The sequence below is a fragment of the Carassius auratus genome, chromosome 35 (genome assembly GCF_003368295.1).
Source record: "Carassius auratus strain Wakin chromosome 35, ASM336829v1, whole genome shotgun sequence".
Taxonomy (NCBI): domain Eukaryota; kingdom Metazoa; phylum Chordata; class Actinopteri; order Cypriniformes; family Cyprinidae; genus Carassius; species Carassius auratus.
In genome coordinates this window covers 9,412,622-9,433,871 of record NC_039277.1, presented here as the reverse complement: position 1 = coordinate 9,433,871, position 21,250 = coordinate 9,412,622, and the positions used below count along the sequence as shown (strand labels likewise).

General features: G+C 35.8%; 1 protein-coding gene across 1 annotated transcript in view; it reads right to left on the bottom strand.

The window, feature by feature from the left end:
- The window catches only part of LOC113054308 (FRAS1-related extracellular matrix protein 2-like), a 57,563-nt gene that overhangs the window by 14,187 nt on the left and 22,126 nt on the right, over positions 1–21,250 (bottom strand). The window contains exons 5-15 of the mRNA XM_026219759.1: positions 17,510–17,635; positions 17,079–17,330; positions 8,097–8,246; positions 7,335–7,544; positions 6,955–7,152; positions 4,530–4,694; positions 4,130–4,312; positions 3,764–3,894; positions 3,514–3,672; positions 885–1,188; positions 566–697 (exon numbers count right to left, since the gene is read on the bottom strand). Of these exons, the coding sequence (XP_026075544.1) occupies positions 566–697; positions 885–1,188; positions 3,514–3,672; positions 3,764–3,894; positions 4,130–4,312; positions 4,530–4,694; positions 6,955–7,152; positions 7,335–7,544; positions 8,097–8,246; positions 17,079–17,330; positions 17,510–17,635 (2,010 nt within the window). The remainder of the gene's footprint in view (positions 1–565; positions 698–884; positions 1,189–3,513; positions 3,673–3,763; positions 3,895–4,129; positions 4,313–4,529; positions 4,695–6,954; positions 7,153–7,334; positions 7,545–8,096; positions 8,247–17,078; positions 17,331–17,509; positions 17,636–21,250) is intronic.

Sequence of the window (21,250 nt, the reverse complement as noted above, 5' to 3'; positions counted from 1 at the left end):
GTTCACAAAAGAAATTAAGTCATACAGGTTTGGGACAACATGAGGGTGAGTAAATGACATTAGAATATTCATTATTATCTGGAATAATTGTGAAAATGCTAATTTTTTCTGCAGTAAAGGGAGTTATTTCGGCGTGTCACTGTATTGTGGGAAAGCTATGGAAAAGTACAGTTACAAGCAAACAGCTTTTGATGAGTTAGGAAGGTAAATTTAATGCAACCATATTTAGTCAAATGGTCTAGATTTCTTGCATGAAACTTGTGACAATATCCCCCCCCAAAATACTTTAAAATACTTTTCACCCTTTTAGTATTTTCTTCCCAGACATCATTTTGATGGAAAATGTTGTTGGCAAATGTGTGACATGACACTTCATGTTTATGCATCATTCAGACTTTGATTTAGGAACTTTGAACAGAGCTGTAATATTTAGTTTTGACAGCAGACACATAAATCCAGCAAGAATGCCAGCATTTTCCCCAAGGGATATGTGAGAGGGGTTTGTCTCAGAGGGGCTGAACTAAGCAAAACAACCTGGCAGCCAGAGGGGAAATAATTCTCTCACCATCTTTGTGGGGCATGGTGACAGCGAGCTTGATGAGATTGGCATATTCAGGGTCTTCGGCACCTGTATAACGCAGTTTGGCAGAAAAGGGCTCAGCACCTACTGTGCCCAATTTACGTGGCTGGCACATCCCTGCCCAGGAACATCAAAGACATGTTGCATTACTTGAAGCATATTACCACCTACTGACAGTCTAATTCCACATTGCAAATGGTTTATTATAACCAGCAGCTCAGCAAAAGCATAATGTCTTTGGTGCCGGTATACAAAGCAAAGCATTTTTATATGATTCCTTTTAATGTGATGGTTTTGGGCTCACCTTCCTCCATGCTAATAGACACAATGGGGCTGCTCAGCTCCAACCCCTCATCCCCATTAGAGTTCACGGCACGGGCCGCGCACTGCACTCTAGAACCCGCTTGGAAGTAAATGGAGTCTAGGGTGATCATCTTGGAGGAAGTAAAGAAGGTTTCAAAGTCTGCCTCTCTCAAGGGGCTGGTGACACCATTCGGACCACTAGGGGCGCTAATGAGCCATCGGTAACGAGTCAGTGTGTTGTTGATTCGTTCGCTAATGCAGATGGAGCCTGTTTTGTCATAGTCGTGATATTTGGGATTGCAAGCCTGGATAAGTAAGAGAAATAAACAAGCAAAAGAAAGAAAATTAAAACATGAAAATTAATGAAAATGAAAACACTACATTTTAAAATACACTACAAAATACACTACATAAAAAAAGGAAATACAACAAGTATGCATTCAATTAATCAAAAGTAATATTACAGAATATTCATGTTTCATATAAATGCTATTATTTCAAACTTGCATCAAGTTTTCCACAAAAATAAAGTATTTATAATAAGAAAAAGTGTTTTTTGTGTACCAACTTAGCATATTAATAAATCAGCTCAATGATTTCTGAAGGATCTTGTGACACTGATACTGGAATACTGGAGTAATGGTGGCAGAAAATTCAGCTTTTCCATCACATTAATACATTACAGTTTAAAGTATATTCAAATGGAATGAAGTGTAATAATATTTCACAATATTACTGTTTTTACAAAAACTTAAAAAAACCCAAAATATTTACTAAACCCACACTTTGTAATAGTAGTAATTTTAATATAATATAATTAGAGATGTTCCGATACCCTTTTTCTCTTCCCGATACCGATTCCGATACCTGGGCTCAGGGTATCGGCCGATACCGAGTACTGATCCGATACCTGGGTGTGTATCTGTATATACAGCTGTATATACTACTAGCCCTGTGTAAATTGCTAGAATTCTTTTTATGGTGTGCTTCAGACAGATCCCTCAATAAAACATGAACAAATACATGGTGAACTACTGTATTTATTACAGTATTTTTATTATCTAACATGAATTTGACAGTATTATTTATTTTCATATGCAAAAAAGAACTTCAAATGCAGCCAAAAATCTAACACCGCAAACTAAAAAAGGTATTTAAGTTTTACAATATAACTGTATAAAAAAACTGCAACAAATAAGTCTAGGAATATAAAAAAAGATCTATTAATCAGATAATCTCTTTACAACAAAACAAGTAAAAAACAAGCAACCATCTAGGCATAATTATTATTATTATAGAGACGTATTATTATTACTGTAGGCTACAACAGTAGCTTTATATATTGTCAATTTACTCATGTAAACCAAACATTTATTTTAATGGGCTGCCATGAAGATCTTTGAGTGTCTGTGTTTATGATATGACAGTATTCTCAAATGAAACGGTAAATTCTCATGAAGTGACGGTTTATGCGTTCGTGTCCTCATGACACACAGCAGAGACTACAAAACAGCGAGCTCTCGCGCATCTGTGCCAGTCACCCACAGAGATGTAGATTTTGCGGGAGTAATATTTAAATAGTATTTTGCAGTTTAATATTCACAGACACTAGTATATATTCGTCTACTGTCTGGAGCCCTGCGCTTTGACTGAAGCGACTGAACGCAGCTGCCGGTACTGAATATACTTGAGAGTCTGTAACTACCGGTACTACAGAGACATACTGCTAACCACTGATCTATAATATAGAAGCGGCTTCACTGTCTTTTGGCAGTTTAGAATGTGATGAGTGATCCAGTCATATATAGATCAGGGCTGCTAACGCGTTTTCATTTCTTCTTCGCTGCTCTAAACAGGGGTTGCTTGTGGCAACACAGCACAACTTCCTGTGTTTTCAATGCATTTTGAGCAGCGAAGAAGAACCGTGCAGCGGTTAGGCAAAGCTTGCGGTCATAACTAGGTATTTTTTAAGAAAATGGTATCGGATCGGTATATGGGTTCATGTACTCGCCGATGCCGATGCCAGAATTTGTTGTGGTATCGGAGATATTTCCGATACTAGTATCGGAATCGGAACAACTCTAAATATAATATAATATAATATAATATAATAATATAATATAATATAATATAATATAATATAATATAATATAATATAATATAATATAATATAATATAATATAATATAATATAATATGATGGTAATCACTGAATAGCATGGTACACATCAGGGAAGCACAGTTTTACCATCACTGCTCTGTGGTACCATCACCGTACTTCCACACAACAAACTTCTGTTTAAATATTTATCACAGGAAAAAAACACGGAGGATTTGAAGCATTAAATATTGTTGTTTGTTTCTGTTGCGATCTTTCTTAAGTCCTAATGGTGTAAAAAAAAAAAGCACAATCAATGAAGCCTATATCGCTACAATTTATACATCTTAAGATCTGAAAAATCTTTATAATCTTATACTGTTTTACGTTAAATTGTACTTAAAGGACCTATTAAAAACAAACACATAATTACCATTAAACTGCATTTAAAATGAATATATGAATGATGCTGGTCCCAAGTAAGTTGAGAACTGTTCTGAGGACCTTCTCACTTTTTCTTCTGACAAGCATACCGTGACGCAGATGACCGGGTATCCAGCGGGTGGGTGGGCATTTGCTTTGGTTCTTCTGACATCATCATAGTGAAGCAGTGACACAACATGAGGCAGTGAAGGGAATGTGACGTCAGCCATACTGTTGGCCTCCTCAATGTACACTATGGCTTCAGTCATCTGCCAATATAAGAGACATAGATTTTCAATTTACATGAACTGTGTATTAAACTCCAGATACAAAGAACATAGCACAGCGAACATTTCTCACCTGGATTTCAGCAACCATATTCTCATCTGGTTTCAGATGGACAGTGAAGGACTCTCTCATCTCTCTTACACCATCAAACAAAACCTCCACTTCCACTACATGTTCAATCTCACCCGCTTTAAATTCAACATCTGCGCACACACACACAAAATATACGATTGCATCCACTAAAATAAATCACGTCTGACGTTTCTTCTCCTAAATGCTTCCAAACCTGATTGCATTTGTCATTTGCATCCTGAACTCTACATAACCTATGGAGATAAGAAATGCATGCATGTGGAAGCAGCTTGAAGCCACCTGCCAATCTACAAAGGATAAGTAGAATCAGCATATTCAAAATACAAATGACGCCAGAAGCCTCACCGAGGGAGACGGGATGGTAGTCTTCTCCAGATATGGCGGAGCCGTCTTTCGTGTACACCCTCACCAGGGACACTTTCGAAACGTCTCCTGTCCTGTGGATGGGGATCTTCACTAATGTCATCTGCCCTGACTCTTTTGGCTCACTAACACTGAACTTTGTCTCTGCAAACTTGATGATGGGCTCTGAGAGAGGAGGATGAGAAGACACGAGAATTGAGGAGTTTTTGTTCATTAAAGGATTCTTAGCCAAAAGAGAATCTGTTTAGTCAGTTTACTGAAGTTTGACCCAAATTCTAGAAATCTGATCCTAAGTGTCAGGTATTTGTTTTAATATTCATCTTAAGTGTATTTCAAATGAAAACTGCTTTGATGAAAAATGTTGTTTTTGCTTCTTTCTTACCGTCAGTGTTGTCCTTGATCTTGATAAGCGTTTCATTCTGGCTGCCTATGGATGCTCCGTATGGAGAGTCGCTCTTCGCACTCCCCAGAACCAGTCTAAGTTCCTCCTCCTCCTCATGAATCGAATCATCCACCAGCTTCAGCACACATGGTTTTTCAGACTCACCTAGGGACCAATACATAGAGACCAAAGTCTGAACGAAAAAAAAAAAAAAAACATTTCAAAATTTTTTCAACGTTCAAAAATTCATTAAAGGGGGGCTACAATGGTGTTTCGTGTATTCAGAGTTGTTCACAGTGTTTAAAGAGATGGATTCTCATGCTAAACATGGCCAAAGTTCCAAAAAATAATTTAGAAGAATGACTGAGAATTTCTGGAGAAGTGAGTGGAGTAAGACCGCGCACATTAACGTGCTTCAAAATTGTCGGCAGCGCTGCGTAGGTGCGTATAAGTGTACGTATAAGTGCGTAACTTTATTTGTTCATTTGTTTTTCATTCATTAATTGCTTTGTACATTTATTTGTTCCTTCGTGTTCATTTTTTAAATCAGTTCCATCATCCCAAAAGAAAGATTGGACTCTGATCAGACTAAACGAATGGTCGGTAATTCAAATCCCACTTCTGTGATGGCTACACATCACGGGGTAACACACTGACATAGTTCCTGCCCAGGGGCAGCTGGTCAACAGGGGGCGCCGCCCCCCTCAAGTTGGTCAACTTCAACATGTTAAAAATAAGTTAAATATATATTGTGAAATGATAACAAAATTGCATTATTTAGTCATGCTATTTGACTGGTAGTAATGTTAGCACCTATAAAAAAAAAAAAAAAAAAAAAAACTTTATTTAGTTTGTTGAGTGTGTGTGGGGCACTGGACAAAGGGGTGTCTATTAGGTCCATAAACTTATGAGTGAAGTAACATTCAGCCAAGTATGGTGACCCATACTCAGAATTTGTGCTCTGCATTTAACCCATCCGAAATGCACACACACAGAGCAGTGAACACACACACACACACACTGTGAGCACACACCCGGAGCAGTGGGCAGCCATTTATGCTGCGGCGCCCGGGGAGCAGTTGGGGGTTCGATGCCTTGCTCAAGGGCACCTAAGTCGTGGTATTGAAGGTGGAGAGAGAACTGTACATGCACTACCCCCACCCACACCCAAAAATGAAAAGCATGTGACTTGAGGCTGAACTCTAATTGGCTTTGTTTCAGATTGACCCTCCAATATATATTGTATATACACATACACTACTACAAGTAAATTTATTGAACCATTTTCAGTCTTTAAACTGAGATTTGATATCCTGTGGCTCCCTCGTGTCGACAACATTGGTATTATGGCTTTCATCTCTGAATCACATTAATATAAATGTTGATACATTTTTTTAATGATGACACATTTAATGATTACTTCACTAACAATACACCCACATTAATCTCAAATTCACAGATTCGTGGGATCTTATTTCATGCTTTAACAGTTGAATTTTCAACTTTCATGTTTTAGCCAAGCAGTAATGATACATTATTATGTCACTTTTAAAATGGTATTTAACAATTGCATTCAATCCTGCTGCCTACATTGATAGTGTGATTACGTTTGTTCATTTCAAATTCATCTTTTACACTGTACAGCAGTACAACCCCAATCTTTTTGTGTTCCCATCATTTTACTGATGATTGCTTCTCTAATCTCGGGAATTCACAAACGTTTGCTCTTGAAAGATGGCTCAGTACCCCAGTTTTCTTTGGACCAGGTGGTTCAACTGAATCACAACCTGTAAGTATGATAAATAATAAATGTTTATATTTTCTATTACAGAACTATGGTAATGGGTGTATCACTTCAGACACATGCTGTACGCGATAGCTGTAGCAGGCTCATGGAAAGGATGGAGACTGAATCTTACAACTGCTTCGAACAAATCATTGGAAAATGAAGTGATATTAAATGCGTATTTTGAGAAAACAAAATTTTTTGACCTTGCATGCATTTAAACCTATTGTAAGAGACTCCCAAAACAATATTAGGAACTGTATATAAATAAATGTCATAATAGGGGGGGGGGGCATTTAATTCATGTGTTTATTCATTTATTAATTCATGCATTCCTTCATTCATTAGTTTGTTCATTTGTTAATTGGTTCATTAACAAATAAACCAATTGTTCATTCATTCATTGATCCGATGAATGAATGTTTGTTCATTCATTCATTAATCCGATCATTGATGGTTTGTTTATTCAATCATTCATCAATTAATTTGTTCATTGTTTGTTTATTAATTTGTTCGTTGCTCATTTGTTTATTCAACTATTTCATTTGTTTCATCATTCATTAGTTTGTTTGTTTATTAATTTAGTTGTCCTTCCCTCCATTCTGCTTCCCATCTTACAGTATGTAAAAGGTTATTTACCAGGCAAGAAAGTTAGGATGGAAGTGTCCGTGTTGGGTCTCTCATCAAAGTCGGACACCACCTGTGCAGAGCCCTGTCTGGTGTAGCAGCGTACAGTGGACTTGTGTCTGATGTCTCCGCTGCGGTGCACCATTGCAGTGATGTGACCTTCACTCTCCTCTGCAGTCATCACAGCCTGTTTAAACTGCACTTTTGGCACTGAAGAAAGAGAACAAACAAACCCTGATGCTCTGATATAACAGTCCTCCACATAGTAGACAAAAACTAGTAATAATTGGGTCATTCATTCTGTGGGAGACAGACAAGTCTATGAAACAGTATATACACGTGTATGTGTCACAGAAACAATTTTTAAAGATTTTTTTCCCCAAAATACTCACGGTCTGAAATGGAGTCATTGATTAAGATTGTGACTTTTGCTGGCTCTCCCAGGATTCCACTGGAGGGCATCCGGAGAATAAGCTCAAATCTCTCTGTTCCTTCCAGAACAGGCTGGTCTTGGTCATCCAGGATGGTGACCCAGACCGTCTGCATGCTCACACCCACTGCAAACTCCAAGTTTCTGCTGATTCCCACATAGTCCACCCCCGCTAGCAAGATGAACACACAGAAAAAAGGCTCAGAGAGAGGTCAGACGATATTTAACGGCAGAAGCACAGGATCCTCACTTTCGATTAATCCTTTCATCAGAGAGACTGCTGTTATGGCGGGTTTTTTTTTAAGGGATCGATGCACAGTACTGAGTTTACAGCTTAGGTTTAGGTTGACTGCACAGAGGACAAAGATGAACAGATTTTTTTTTTCTGCTTTGCTGAGAGCTCCAAACTGCATTTTTGATGCCACACATAACTTGTTCAAGGACCTAGTCATAATATTCAATAATGCTAGCTGATAACTCTCACATTGATGAAATACCTTCGGCCAAAAAAACAATTGGAGATAAAGGAATTTTTTTAATTTGAAGCATTTACATTTTCTAAAAATTCAAGGTCAAACAAACATTTTTAATTACAATTAATTCTACATCATTGACTTTTATATGTAAATTAACATATAATTTCAATTTGTATAAAATGAGTAACAATGCTGGTTGAGGATGGGGAAAAACAATGGATTACTGGGAAAACCAAATGGTATCACACCTTCAGCAGAAACAGGGTCTGTTTTGCGGGATCTCACGGTGACCGTAGCTTTTTTAGAAAGATCTGTTCCTGTCCTCCACACATGTACTTCAACGTGACCGTCGCTCTCATCGACGTGATACTCCTGGTTGCTGAAATAGAACACAGGAGCTGTGGGGGAAAATAAGCCGAAAAGGAAAACATAAACTTCCATTAATAATGAATTTTAATGAATTGGTCATTCGTTATCACTGAATACGAATATTTGAAAAAAAAACAAAAAAACATTAGAATTCAACTTTAAAAAAAGTTTTATTCATTACAGAATGTTAATGGTTTGACCTTTAAGATTTTGTTAATTTAAGTTATATTTTTAGATATATATTCCATAACCACAGAAACCCTGTTGATTGCAATTATTGAAATTATAATACGTGTACCGACCCTCAAAATCAATCTTCCTCCTCTTCTGTTCTGTGGCATACAAGAACACCTTATAATTTACAATTAATTGTAACGTTGGAAAAAAACCCTTGAATAAATCATGTACTGAATAGGAAATCAACCTTCTACCATGTAATAAAAATTGTATGACAGTTAAAACCAGCTCTATTTCATAACCAGCAGCTTCACCATCTCAACACCACTGTTCAGTTTGCTGACTAAACAGTGGACACCGCTTTACAAGACAACACATTGACACCTTGTATGGAAGTTTGTGTTTTTCTGTATCTAAGAGCAGAGGTCCCCGGGAGAGGATTCAACAGCTGCCATCTCACATTTTCTACAGGAAGCCACTTACAAAGAAATGCCTGTAACCTATCTGTAACCTCTCTGTTCAGAACACACTCCAAATATAAGATCAGGTCACACATTGCAGGGTTTAATATGAATAGATTTATCTTCATTCAGCATAAAAGGAATAAATACCAGTAATCCTTAACCTGAATTAAGATTTTGTGGATGTTTCTGTATGTCTGTGAAAACTAACAGACCAAAGCACTTTTTTTTATTGAGCTACGGCCTCTTAAAAATCGTTTTCATAACTGAAACAAAGCCAAAATAAAATATAAATATTAAATGAAGAGCTTTAATGAAAATTAGAAGTGTTGACTTGGTAACAAAAATGACTGAAATAATAAAAATAACTGAAATAAAAATTAATGCAAAACTGTATTCAAATAAATAAAAAGGTAACTGCGACTTTTTAAACACACAATTGTGACTTTTTAATTTTTTCTCAGAATTGCGTGATACAAACTTGCAACTGACTTTTTTTCTCAGAATTGCGAGTTATAAAGTCAGAATCGCGTGATACAGTCACAATTGCATTTTATAAAATCAAACTGAGATATAAAATCAAAATTATGACTTTTTCCCTCAGGATTGTGAGTTTATATCTTGCAGTTCTGACTTAATAACAAGCAACTGCAAGTATTGTGAGATAAAAACTCGCAATTCTAAGAAAATAGTCAGTCTTTTTTCCCTTCCAAATTGAACTTTCAAAACTCCCAAGTATGAAAAAATAAAAATAAAAATAAATAAAAGCCTGAATTGCAAGGAAAAAAGTCAGAATGGTGAGTTAATATAAACACAGTTGCCAGTTTATATCATGTAATTCAGAGATACATTTTCATGATTATCTTTTTTTATTTAGTGGCGAAACAGAGCTAAACAGAAATATAAATAAACTAAACAGAATATATATAAAATGATGTCCATCTAAACACAAATATAAACAAAAATAACAAAAGCATTAAAACTACAATTAAACTGACTGAAAATATAGCTTAAAATACACTGACACTATTTCTTGTAATTGCTCATGAAATGTATTGTGAGGGATTTCAAGGGCGTTGCTATTTGGTTGCTAAGGAATTCTGAGCGCTTGTTGCCATGTTGTTGCTAGATGAACTGGGCCGGTCTCTGAAGTATTCTCGTTCCTGGCTACAGCCTTTTTTTTGTAAGCATAAACATTGTAATAAAATTGTTTTTAAATGATTCAATTGTTGAAAATGAGGGGAAGCATTAAAAAAGAATTAGTGTAATGAAATATTCACAGTCACATGAGATGAAGGGTGAAGCTGAAGGTTAAAGCCCCTCAGGAGAAAATCTCAAGCTGTATTATGTTTTGATGCACGGGCAGAAGCTTCAAGCAAGCCTATTTCAGGACTTATCAGAGCATACATGAACTGTGCTGAATCATCCGAGCGTTATCATACTCAGCAGGGCTAATGAGGGATGATTCATGCACAAAGAAGATGAATGATGGCATCTGCACCACAGAGAGCAAACTTGCACAAGATTCAGTTTTATGAAGAAGATACAATTAGACAACCCTCCAAATTATCAAGTCCATATGGATATAGACACATGGGGAACATCCAGATGTCCAATCAAAGAATTGATTAGAGAAGTACATTTACACCTGAACTATTAGAGTCATATTCCAATTATCAAAAGTAGCTTGTGGTTATGCAAAACATTCATTATTTTGGCAAATATTTGTGGCTATCTATCCCGAGATGTCCTGTTCCAACCAAAATCTCAGCAGGTCACGGCTATTTCCGGGAGCCTGTTCTCAGGCACGAGTCTGTCAGAGCTTCTGTTAAAGCTTCAGGTGACTGAGAAAAAGTCTGTGTGTTCTCCCATTCTGGAAACTCATGTTTGAACTCACAGCTAGCGTGTCTGTCGTTAGCATGGAGTGCGGATGGGTTTATGCAGTTTTGACAGCTTTGTGAAACATCTTTCAGGAAACTAAGAAGGAAAGGAGATGGGAAGCATTGAGATTTGTGTGGTGTTTAGTTGTATCTGTCAAAAACTGAAGCTATTTTTACACTTCAAGGGAAAATAAGATTAGAAATTACTGTTAACGGAACTGATTTTCAAAAGAGACATCAAAATGGTGCTTTTGGCATGTAGAATCATATTAAGCATAGCTGAACTGTGGGATTTGTAGTGAAACCAACAGAAGAAAATCATGAGCTACTCCTCATTACTGAGGTTAGATCAATAGATTCAGTTTCTGAAATTAAACTAGAACATTAGTTGTGAGAAAACAATAGCCCTTATTTCTTCTAAATAACAGCTACTAAAAAAAAACATTTAGAAACTAACAATAACTACCATAGCGATGAGTAAAAAAGAACACAATATAATTGGACTATTTTACCATAATTAGATCTCTCTCTCTCTCTCTCTCTCTCTCTCTCTCTCTATCATTTAAAATGTATATTTATTTTCTCTTGAACTGTAATATATATACAGTGTGAATCTACAATTTTCATAGTCATGAAAATAAAGAAAACTCTTTGAATGAGAAGGTGTGTCCAAACTTTTGGTCTGTACGCACACACACGCACGCACGCACACACACACACACACACACACACACACACACACACACACACACACACACACACACACACACACTTCTATGTTACTAAGAGGGGACTCTCGCTCTACACTGACCAAGAGGGGACCAGTGTTTCTGGTCATTTTTAAGAAACAAAAATGACATACAAAATTTTCATTTAAGGTCTTTTTTCATAATATAACATAATATAAATAAAAAATGTAATAAAAAAAAAAACATGCCAAGTGGGGTCCTGAAGCTCTGAGTGACGTCTACCTATCCAACAGAGGACCTCCATAGACTGCACTGCAACTGTGTGTGCAAACATAAGGGGAATTGTACCAAGTATTTATTTACAATCTAACTATATTTAAATGCAACTCTAATCTTTGAAACATTCACACTATATCACCATTGAAGAAATATTCATAGTCATGAAAATAAATAAAACTCCTTGAATGAGAAGGTGTGTCCAAACTTTTGGTCTGTACTGTATCTCTCTTTCTCTCTCTCTCTCTCTCTCTGTGTGTGTGTGAATGCAAACACACACACACACACACACGTTTGTTTCTGTGAAAAGTGGCGACATCCCATATGTGTAATGGTTTTTATACTGTACAAACTGTATATTCTATGGCCCTATATATATATATATATATATATATATATATATATATATATATATATATATATATTTTTATTCTTGCTTTAAATATTTCTGTTTTTGCATGAAACCTCCTTTTTAATGATTTAAAACTGCTCATTGTTTTTATCTAGAGAAACACTGCTCTATTAAATTATTTATATAAAACATACTTTTAAAAGCTTTTGAAAGAAGTCTCCTATGCTATCTATTTGTTTGGTCAAAATTAGTAACAACAGTTATATTGTGAAATGTTATTATAATTAAGAAACTAATTTTGAAATGTCATTACAACTGCTTGCTTTTTTAAAACCATTTAGAATGTCATTTATTATAGTGATGTCAGTCTTAAATGATCGTTCAGAAATCATTCTAATATGCTGATTTGATGCTCAAGAAACATTTCTTTTTATTATCTGTTAAAACTTGTTGAAACATTTCTGAGTTTTGTGGAAACAATGATAAATTCTCTCTCTCTCTCTTTATCATTTAAAATGTATATTTATTTTCTCTTGAACTGTAATATCTCTCTCTCTCTCACACACACCTATAGTGTGGTACATATAACACACAGCAGCATGTGTACACTGGTCCACTATTCACATCTGAACATTAAAGTACGTACTGATTTAGTCTGGAGCTACACTGGTAGTTTTCTCATGCAGAGGCAGTCTTTATGCCCCAAGACTTCAACAGCACTGATTTAGCACTGACAGATTTATGTTAGCAATAATATCTGTGTGTACAATCCACACAATAAATGGCAGCACAGGGAACAGCACAAAGCATTTCTTTAGACAGCTGGCTCTCTGATGCTGCTGATACTGCTGACTGAGAAGACAGTTTTAGCTCAGTGTGCGGCAGTTCTTGATGACCTACGTGGGTTTGCTGTGCATCTTCACGCTGCATTCATATCGACGCCTGTGAAAGCTAATGCACGAGGGGGTGGTTCAGTGTATGTAACGTGAATGTAATACTCATTGACAGGCAGCGCACGCCGAGTTGTGTTCTAATATTTGAGTTTCTCTAGACATAAACATTAGTTGTTCTCTGACAATGAACATCTGTCAAACTAAAGACAGGTGTCTCTGCAGATATATACAGTCTTGTACGTATTCTCCACCTTCACCGAGGGCTACACTGTCATACAAACAATGCTAAGCAGGAAGCATCATTTCTGAAGGATCATGTGACACTAATAATATTAAAATAGCATTAAAATAGCCAGCAGTTGTTTTAAATTATATTATTACTTGCACTGCATCAACTAATAAATACATAGACTTTAGACTTTTACATGTTGTTTCCTGTCAGATGTTAAATAGACATCTATTTTGTTTTATATTATATTTTATTATATTGTGACAAAAGAAAATAAACACATAGATTTACTATAGATGAGCAAATGCTTTTTTACTGGGATAATATATTTTATGGATAGAGAGTTGAAAAGAACAGCATTTATTTGGAACAGAAATCCTTTGTAACATTATAACTATTTACTGTCACTTTTGAATGCATCCTGTCAATTTAATACACCCTTACTGAAATATTATATTGAAAAAAAAAAATCACATACAATTTTCTTCTGTTTTACAGTGTTTGCAGGATAACCTTTGCCAAAGACCATTGGCACCTTTGAATAAATTTTCCTATTCAAATATATTATTATAGTAAAATCAATTTCAGTAACTCTACCGCTAAATGGCACTGGTTATGTCTGAATAGTTTCCACTAGTTTTTGTTGTACTCTTTATCTCTGCAGCAGAGTATCTCTTCAGTTTTAATCTACAGTGTGCTCAGTCGCTGCCGGCCAAACAACACTGAGCTTGGCATCCGGACCGTGTTTGTTTTGATGCAGTTCATTAGCTCTCAGAAAGAGACAGCAGTATGGAGTGTTCCACTCCTGACTCAGTCCACCACACGGCTCAACCAACAGACTATTTTGAAAACAGCTAAACTATCATCACGATACTGAAAAACATATAGGTTTTTGCTAGTTTTAATTTACTCTCCAATGCTGTTTCACTCATACAGAGGCAGCAGCAAACCAGTTCTCATGTTTAGCATTTCTATATTTTTCTCTTTGTGTCTGATCGTTTGAGGGAGGTGTTGTGTTTTACTTTGCGGAAGTGATGTTTATCTCTCCATCTGCAGTTAACCACTCAACAGAACCTGCTTAAATTTCACAGACTCGCTTCATTCTGAAACCTTGATAAACAGAAAAATAAAAACAGAATTTATACACAACCTACTTGGGCAGCCCAACTAGGGCCACAAGATCAATAATTCATATGTATGTATGTGCTAGTGTGTGTGTACAAGACAGAAATAGAGAAACAGAGGAGAACGGGATGATACAGATTTTTGGAGGTATGCACCATTTCATTTTTATTATTCATAGTGTGTAGAAAAGCAACTCTTCACACACATACATGCTATTTTTCAGCATCTCATTCAAGTGGCGCATTTTTAACATTTAAATTCAACCTTTAAAAGCACATCAATTCCCCAAAAATGTGAAGTTGGCATGATACTAAGCTAATGACTCTAACATGCAAATTAAATACAAATTGTGCACATAATCACTACCATTCAAAACATTATTACAATTTCAAAAGCACCATTTCCATTTTAATAAATTGTAAAATGAAAAGTGTTCCTTTGATGGTAAAGCTGAATTTTAAGCTTCAATACTCCAGTCTTCAGTGTCACAAGATTCTTCAGAAATCATCCTAATATGCTGATTTGCTGCTTAAGAAACATTTCATATTATTATCTGTTCATAAGAAGTGGAAATGTGGATTAATTTGTTTTTCAGGAATCTTGAATGAATATAAAGTTCTAAAGAACACAATTTAGACACACTTTTTTTTTTTTTTTTTTTTTTTTTTAGCAATTTAATGCATCCTTGCTGAATTAAAGTTTTAGTGTAGTGTATACTATTGCAGGTCTTTTTTTTCTGTTAGATTACTTTTGTTATTGATATTTCATTCCATAATAAAATGCAAGTACATAAATCAAAATGTTGGTCAACTTAGTCTACCATTTTGGGTGATTTGAGTTTGTTGACAAGCAATGCAATGAAATGCAAAAAATAAAATAAATAAATAAATACATATGACACTGCCTTAGAATTGCTTCCTACCTTTTGGTGCTGTAATATTGCTTATGATGCCTTAAAAAAGTTGTATACACATGTAACTGAAAGTTTTTAACTCTTATCTTGAGATAAATCCAGATATAAACAGGCATATATTGTACAGAGGACTGTATCTTTCACAGTTTATGTTTTCGATTAAATTAAAATGTACTACAGTTACGCTTATCTTGTAATATTATACTAAGTAAATGATTAAAGCCTTAAGGAAGTTCATATCCTGCGTATATATGCTCATTTGAATTTAAGGAGTGTTGCAGGAGGCTGATTGATGTTAAGGTGGTTTTAGCCCAGATTTACTGAAAATGGCTTCAGATAGAGCGAGATACGATCTAATACCCTTAGGATATTGTACCATAGACAAGAGGATTGCCCCAGAAAAACTTCAGTAGACTGAGGTGTACTGCGTATGTGTGTGTTTGTGTGTGAGAGAGAAAGAGTGGCTTTAAATGGAAGAAAGACAGGCCAAAACAAAGCACCAACAACACCCTCTAATTACACAGTCTCTCGCTTAAACACACTCACACAAACACACACACACACTATTTATGCTTTGATAAACACTATTTGTCAGATATACAGAATGCAGCACACTCAGTTGAACTTAACTTGATAAAAGCTTTCACCTTCGTGTCACATGAGAATTAGCACTAATCCACCTTCAGTGTTGAGCAGCACAGCGATATACACATATGTGCATGTACAGTTTCCCAGCCAAAGGATGAACTCGATCCCTTCCAGCTCTCTCCTGAGTGCAATTTCACGCTTTCTGTCGGAGGTGGGCTAAGCCAGCGGCTCCTATTTTCCTCAGCAAACTTTTAAAAGGTGCCATAATAACAGCAAAACAGAGATAAAAGAAAAAAAAATCCATTCGTTTCCACTGAAAAAATAATTAATTCTCTTGCTTTGAGGAAAGAAGGCTTTGGAATAACTCAACTTTATCTGTGATTTCAGGCCTCATAACGCTGGAGGAGAAAGAGACTGCAGTGCAAACTTCAGTGTTGCCCATTTACATGTGCATTGTGTCTATTCTTGGTTCATCCACTGGCTGCTGAATGTGCATGAGACACAGAAACTCCGTCGCTATACGAGGATTTGGAGAAAGATAAATGGCTCTTTAAATATCACAACAAATGCATATCTGTCCAAGCATGATATGGTCTGTGAATAGTATTATTTGTATGGTTCATAAAGTGAATTGTAAATCATAAGATTTTATTTTGTTTTATAAGAAAAATATTATAGTTTATTATTTGGTACTTTTTGCACTTTTATTGATTTATTGGGGAAAAAGTGGAAGAGGAAATGACGCGAGCCAGACTCAAACTCACATTTTCCACATTCGCACTACACCACTATGCCACAGCTCTGACCAGGTTTATTATAGCAAAAAGATTTAAAAATTACTTACTGTTACTTAATATAAAATAAACCTAAATAAATATAAATAATAAATTAAATATTTTAAATAGCATTTTTTATATTCCATAAATATTTTATATGCAATATTTGTCATTTTCTTGCTACAAAAATTGGTACTAAAATAACAAACTGAAATAAAGTTAATAAAAAACTATAACTATATAGACACAGCTAAAATGAAAAATAAAAACAGAAAATATAAAAATAAAAAAGTAGTAATAATTTTTTTTATCTCGCAATAATAATAAAATGACACTGGCTCCTACTTATTTAGTCTGTTCATGACACAGAATTGCTTTGTTCAGGTCATGTGTATATTATCATCAAATCATCAATATTACAATCAATATTTCCTGGAGTGAAAAGTAAATTTTCCTGTGAATGTTTACTTTTTTAGTTTAACAAAGGCAAACAAGCCCTTACCGTCGTCATGGTCCGGCAGTATCCGGATATGCGCAGTGGGGTATTCCGGCCCCAGACGGCCTCCTATAGGCATACTGAGGGTCACATTAAAGCTCTCCTCTCCCTCATACAGCGAGTCGTCAATGATCACCACACGACAGTGATTCTCCGTCATGTCCTTATCAAAGCGCAGAATGCTGGCCTCGTCCTCTGGACGGGAGATGTAGTCAGAGTAGGACAGAACAGAAGTGGGGACGGTTCCTGTGGCGGAGCCTGCAGAAGCACAGAAAGGACTCATGCAGGGAATTCATTCAAATCCACATAGAGCGTTTAGTTTATTCAAAAACTTGTTTGGAAAGAGCTGCACAATATTTCTTCAGAACCATTTCAGTAATTTCATTTTTGGGTGAGCTATATCATTTGTTGGTGTAAAAATGAGATCTGAATTTCACCTTGCTGAGTGTGACAGACCACCATCAGTTCCTCACTGACATCTCCCCTCCTGTGCACCGGGATCAGGAGTTCTCCAATATCTTCTTCCACAGCAAAGCTGGCCTGAGGAAAGAACACTGTGGACTCTGTCAAAGGGAAAAGAAGATATAGCTCAGTATTAGGACTGCTGTTCTGTTATATCAGTCACAGAGGGATTTAGCGGCTCCCTGTCAGAAAGACTATTCCCACAGGGCTTTAAAACACTGCAGGCGGCGGATTGACTCTTCAATATATAATTATTTCAAATCATACGCCGCTATACTGGGCGTGTAATGCACATTTATCTTGCACAAAGACAAAAACACATTTTGTATGAGAAAATAGATTTTTCATATTGAGCGCTTCATATTAGGTTTTTAATGGCCTTTGGATCGAGTTGCATCGATATCTGTCCGTACCGGCTGTGTATTGCGTTGTGCTGCAGAGTAAACCGACTGAGTGGGAGTTTGTTCAGGCATTGCTATTTTCAAATACCGCAGGTCAGGATTGAGTCAACATCTAAACATATTTTTTATAGCACTGACAGAAAAAGGAGGGGAAAATGATCCAGGCAGAAACGGAAAATCTATAGAAAAGACAAAGCAAGGGAAAGACTGGTGATGTTTCTGAAATCAAGCCACAAAGGGACAAATAAGAAGAAAAAAACTGATCCCTCTCTGCATGGCCTGTCCTGCCCCAGATCATTCAAGAAAATATACATGATCCTTTACAAACATCTCCAATCATCAATCTGCAAGTCGTGGTGAAAAATAGAACAAACAAGCTGTTCAAGTAATAGTTAAGGGAGAATGAATAACACAACATTTAGACACATGCATTTTCAGTGACAACTTTAAATGATTAAACAAGAATATAATACACTGGTGTACCAGGATTGTTTTTTTATTTTTTAGATTATATTTACAAAGGTTGTGCAATAAAATTAACTTAACATTATGATGGACTATATATATGTGACATATTTTTTTTACGCATATATATATATATATATATATATATATATATATATATATATATATATATATATATATATATATATATATATATATATATATATATATATATATATATATATATATATATATATATATATATATATATAGATATATATATAGATATATATATATATAATTAAATTAAATTATATTTATGCATTTAGCAGACACTTTTATCCAAAGCGACTTACAGTTCATTCAGGCTATCAATTTTACATATCATGTGTTCCCGGGGAATCGAACCCCAAACCTTGCACTTGCTTGCTTGCTAGAGCAGTGCTCTAACAGTTGAACTATTCATGTTTAGTCAATGTATATTGCTATAAAACAACATTAAATTAATGATTTTAAAATCTGCAACCCTGTTACTTACAACTCGCAATAAAACATTGTTGTCTCTTTAGTTTTCATGTTTATTTAATGTATATTCCTAGAAAACAACATCAAATTAACATTTTTAAAAACAGTACAGCTCTTACTTGCAACTCTGGTACAAATTCTGCCCCCTCAAATATATTATTTATTAATTGCCTCTTGACTTTTCATGTTTATTTAATGTAAAAATTGCCTAGAGACAACAACTAATAATGTTATGTTTAATAACATTAAACTGTTTAAATGTGCATAAAGACTAGCATGGTAGCAGGGTTGCAAAAGATTCACACCTCATAGAAATCGCATAGAAAATAAAACCGCTCATATACTATTTGCAGTAGTTTGACCATCTGATTTTGATGATTGATTTAGACAGCAGTTACTATATTTAGTAACTATCTATTAACCACAGATTTCCTCAATCACATGACATTAGCAAGAGAGTGTGAACAAAATATTCTTTGCAAAACAAGAATGTTGTCCACTGTTCGGGCTCTGAGCGTTGTACAGATTGCTCTCCTGATGAAAGAATGAATCTTATAGCCCTCAAGACTCAAACGCTGGCTGTGAGAAAAGAATAACAATGAGGCGAATCTATGTAGCCTCTCAGGTATAAGGCTTATGTATTTAGACCATCTTTTACCCTCACACAGGAAAGTTTCATGCATGGGGGGCCAAAATAATGACCTTGTTTTGTAACGATCAAAAACAAGGCCGATGAGAAAGTAAAATCCTGCACATTTATATTCAGTATAGAGTGCTCTGTCGTTTGAATTATTTGTGATTTACAGCATTGTATGGTACATACATGATTTATTTTAATCATATACCAGTACTTGCCAATTAGAACAGATTATTTAAAATAATAATTAGATTTTGGGGGGATTATGACACAACAAAATAAATAAAATCAATCAATAAATAAAATAAACAAATGAAAAAACTCTGAAGCTCTCATTTTTTCTTAGTTAGCATTAAAAGTGCACTAAGCAATATTTGAAAAATGCTTTTGACCAATGTGTCAAACCGAGTCAAAAGACACTTGCTGGCAATCAGCGATGGATATTAGATAATCGATTATAGATAGCGAGAGAAAAAAAAACGACAAAAAAAGGTGTTACGATTAGGCAAGAGGTAGTACCCGCGTAAATTTTGGATTAGCTTTCCCGCAGTGGAGAGAACTAGAGCCTGGAATTGGATGCAGAGGTTGCTTTGTTTCTTCTTGATATCTGAGTTACGTTGAGTTTGTTTTTTCACACAACTATTCTTTGTTGGCTTTTGCTTGAACATGCTGCAGCCGGCAGGCATAGTAGGTTCCTCTGCCAGGGTTGTGTACATACGTGTGGGGCGGAGTCATCAAAAAAAGGGCAAGGTTCTGTTGGGGAATGGGTGTGTTTGTTTCGGTGCTTTTAAATATCAACATCGCGTGGCAAAAAATGCTTTACTTTAATTTGCACCTTTAATTTAAATGATAATAATAAAGCCCTTAAACAAAATGCTTAACCACTTGAGAAAGCAAAACTGCACAAGATCCAGATCTATATCATCCATTCATCTATATCCATCCATCCATATCCAACCATCTACAGTATATCAATCCATCCATCCATCTTAATCATCCATTCATATTACTCTATATCCAACTATCTATATCCATCCATCTAAAACTATCTATATTATCCATCTATATTCAAATATCTCTATCCATCCATTCATCTTCATCATCTACATACAATACAAGTTAGAAAGTATCTTTGCAGTGTAGAGTTCTTGACCTTTTCAATTCACATGATCTTTAAAAATTAAGTATTTTAGAGTTCATTCAGGGAAAGGTACAGCCTTTTAAACCATCATTAAACCCATTTCCAACATTAACCATAAATAAACAGAGAGCAAAGTTGAAGTAAGCATCTTTAAAATGCCTTTCCAGCCTCCCCTCTTCCTTTATTGCTCCTTACACTAATGAGCAGTGAAAGGTTCTGGCTGTAAAGGAGGAAGCAAGTCACATCACAGCCGTCCTAGTCACAGATGTGCCTCCAGATGCAAGCTTTTGTCTGAGCCCGCAGGTCGGTGTAAGCCATCGTGTGTGAATGGCTCTGTGGCAACTGGGTCAGACAGGTCTCCAAAGGCCCCTGTTAGAAGAAAACCACTCCCTCTCTCATTCAAATATTAATGCATGAGGAGGGCGACCTCATACTGCCACACACACATAAAGGCTAAAAGGATAATTAACCTGAAAGGAAAAAAACTGCATGTGGAGCAACAGGACGGCAGCATGCCGACCGGCCAATCTCCCCTCCCTCTCGCCATTAAAAAGAGCAGCCAGACTCT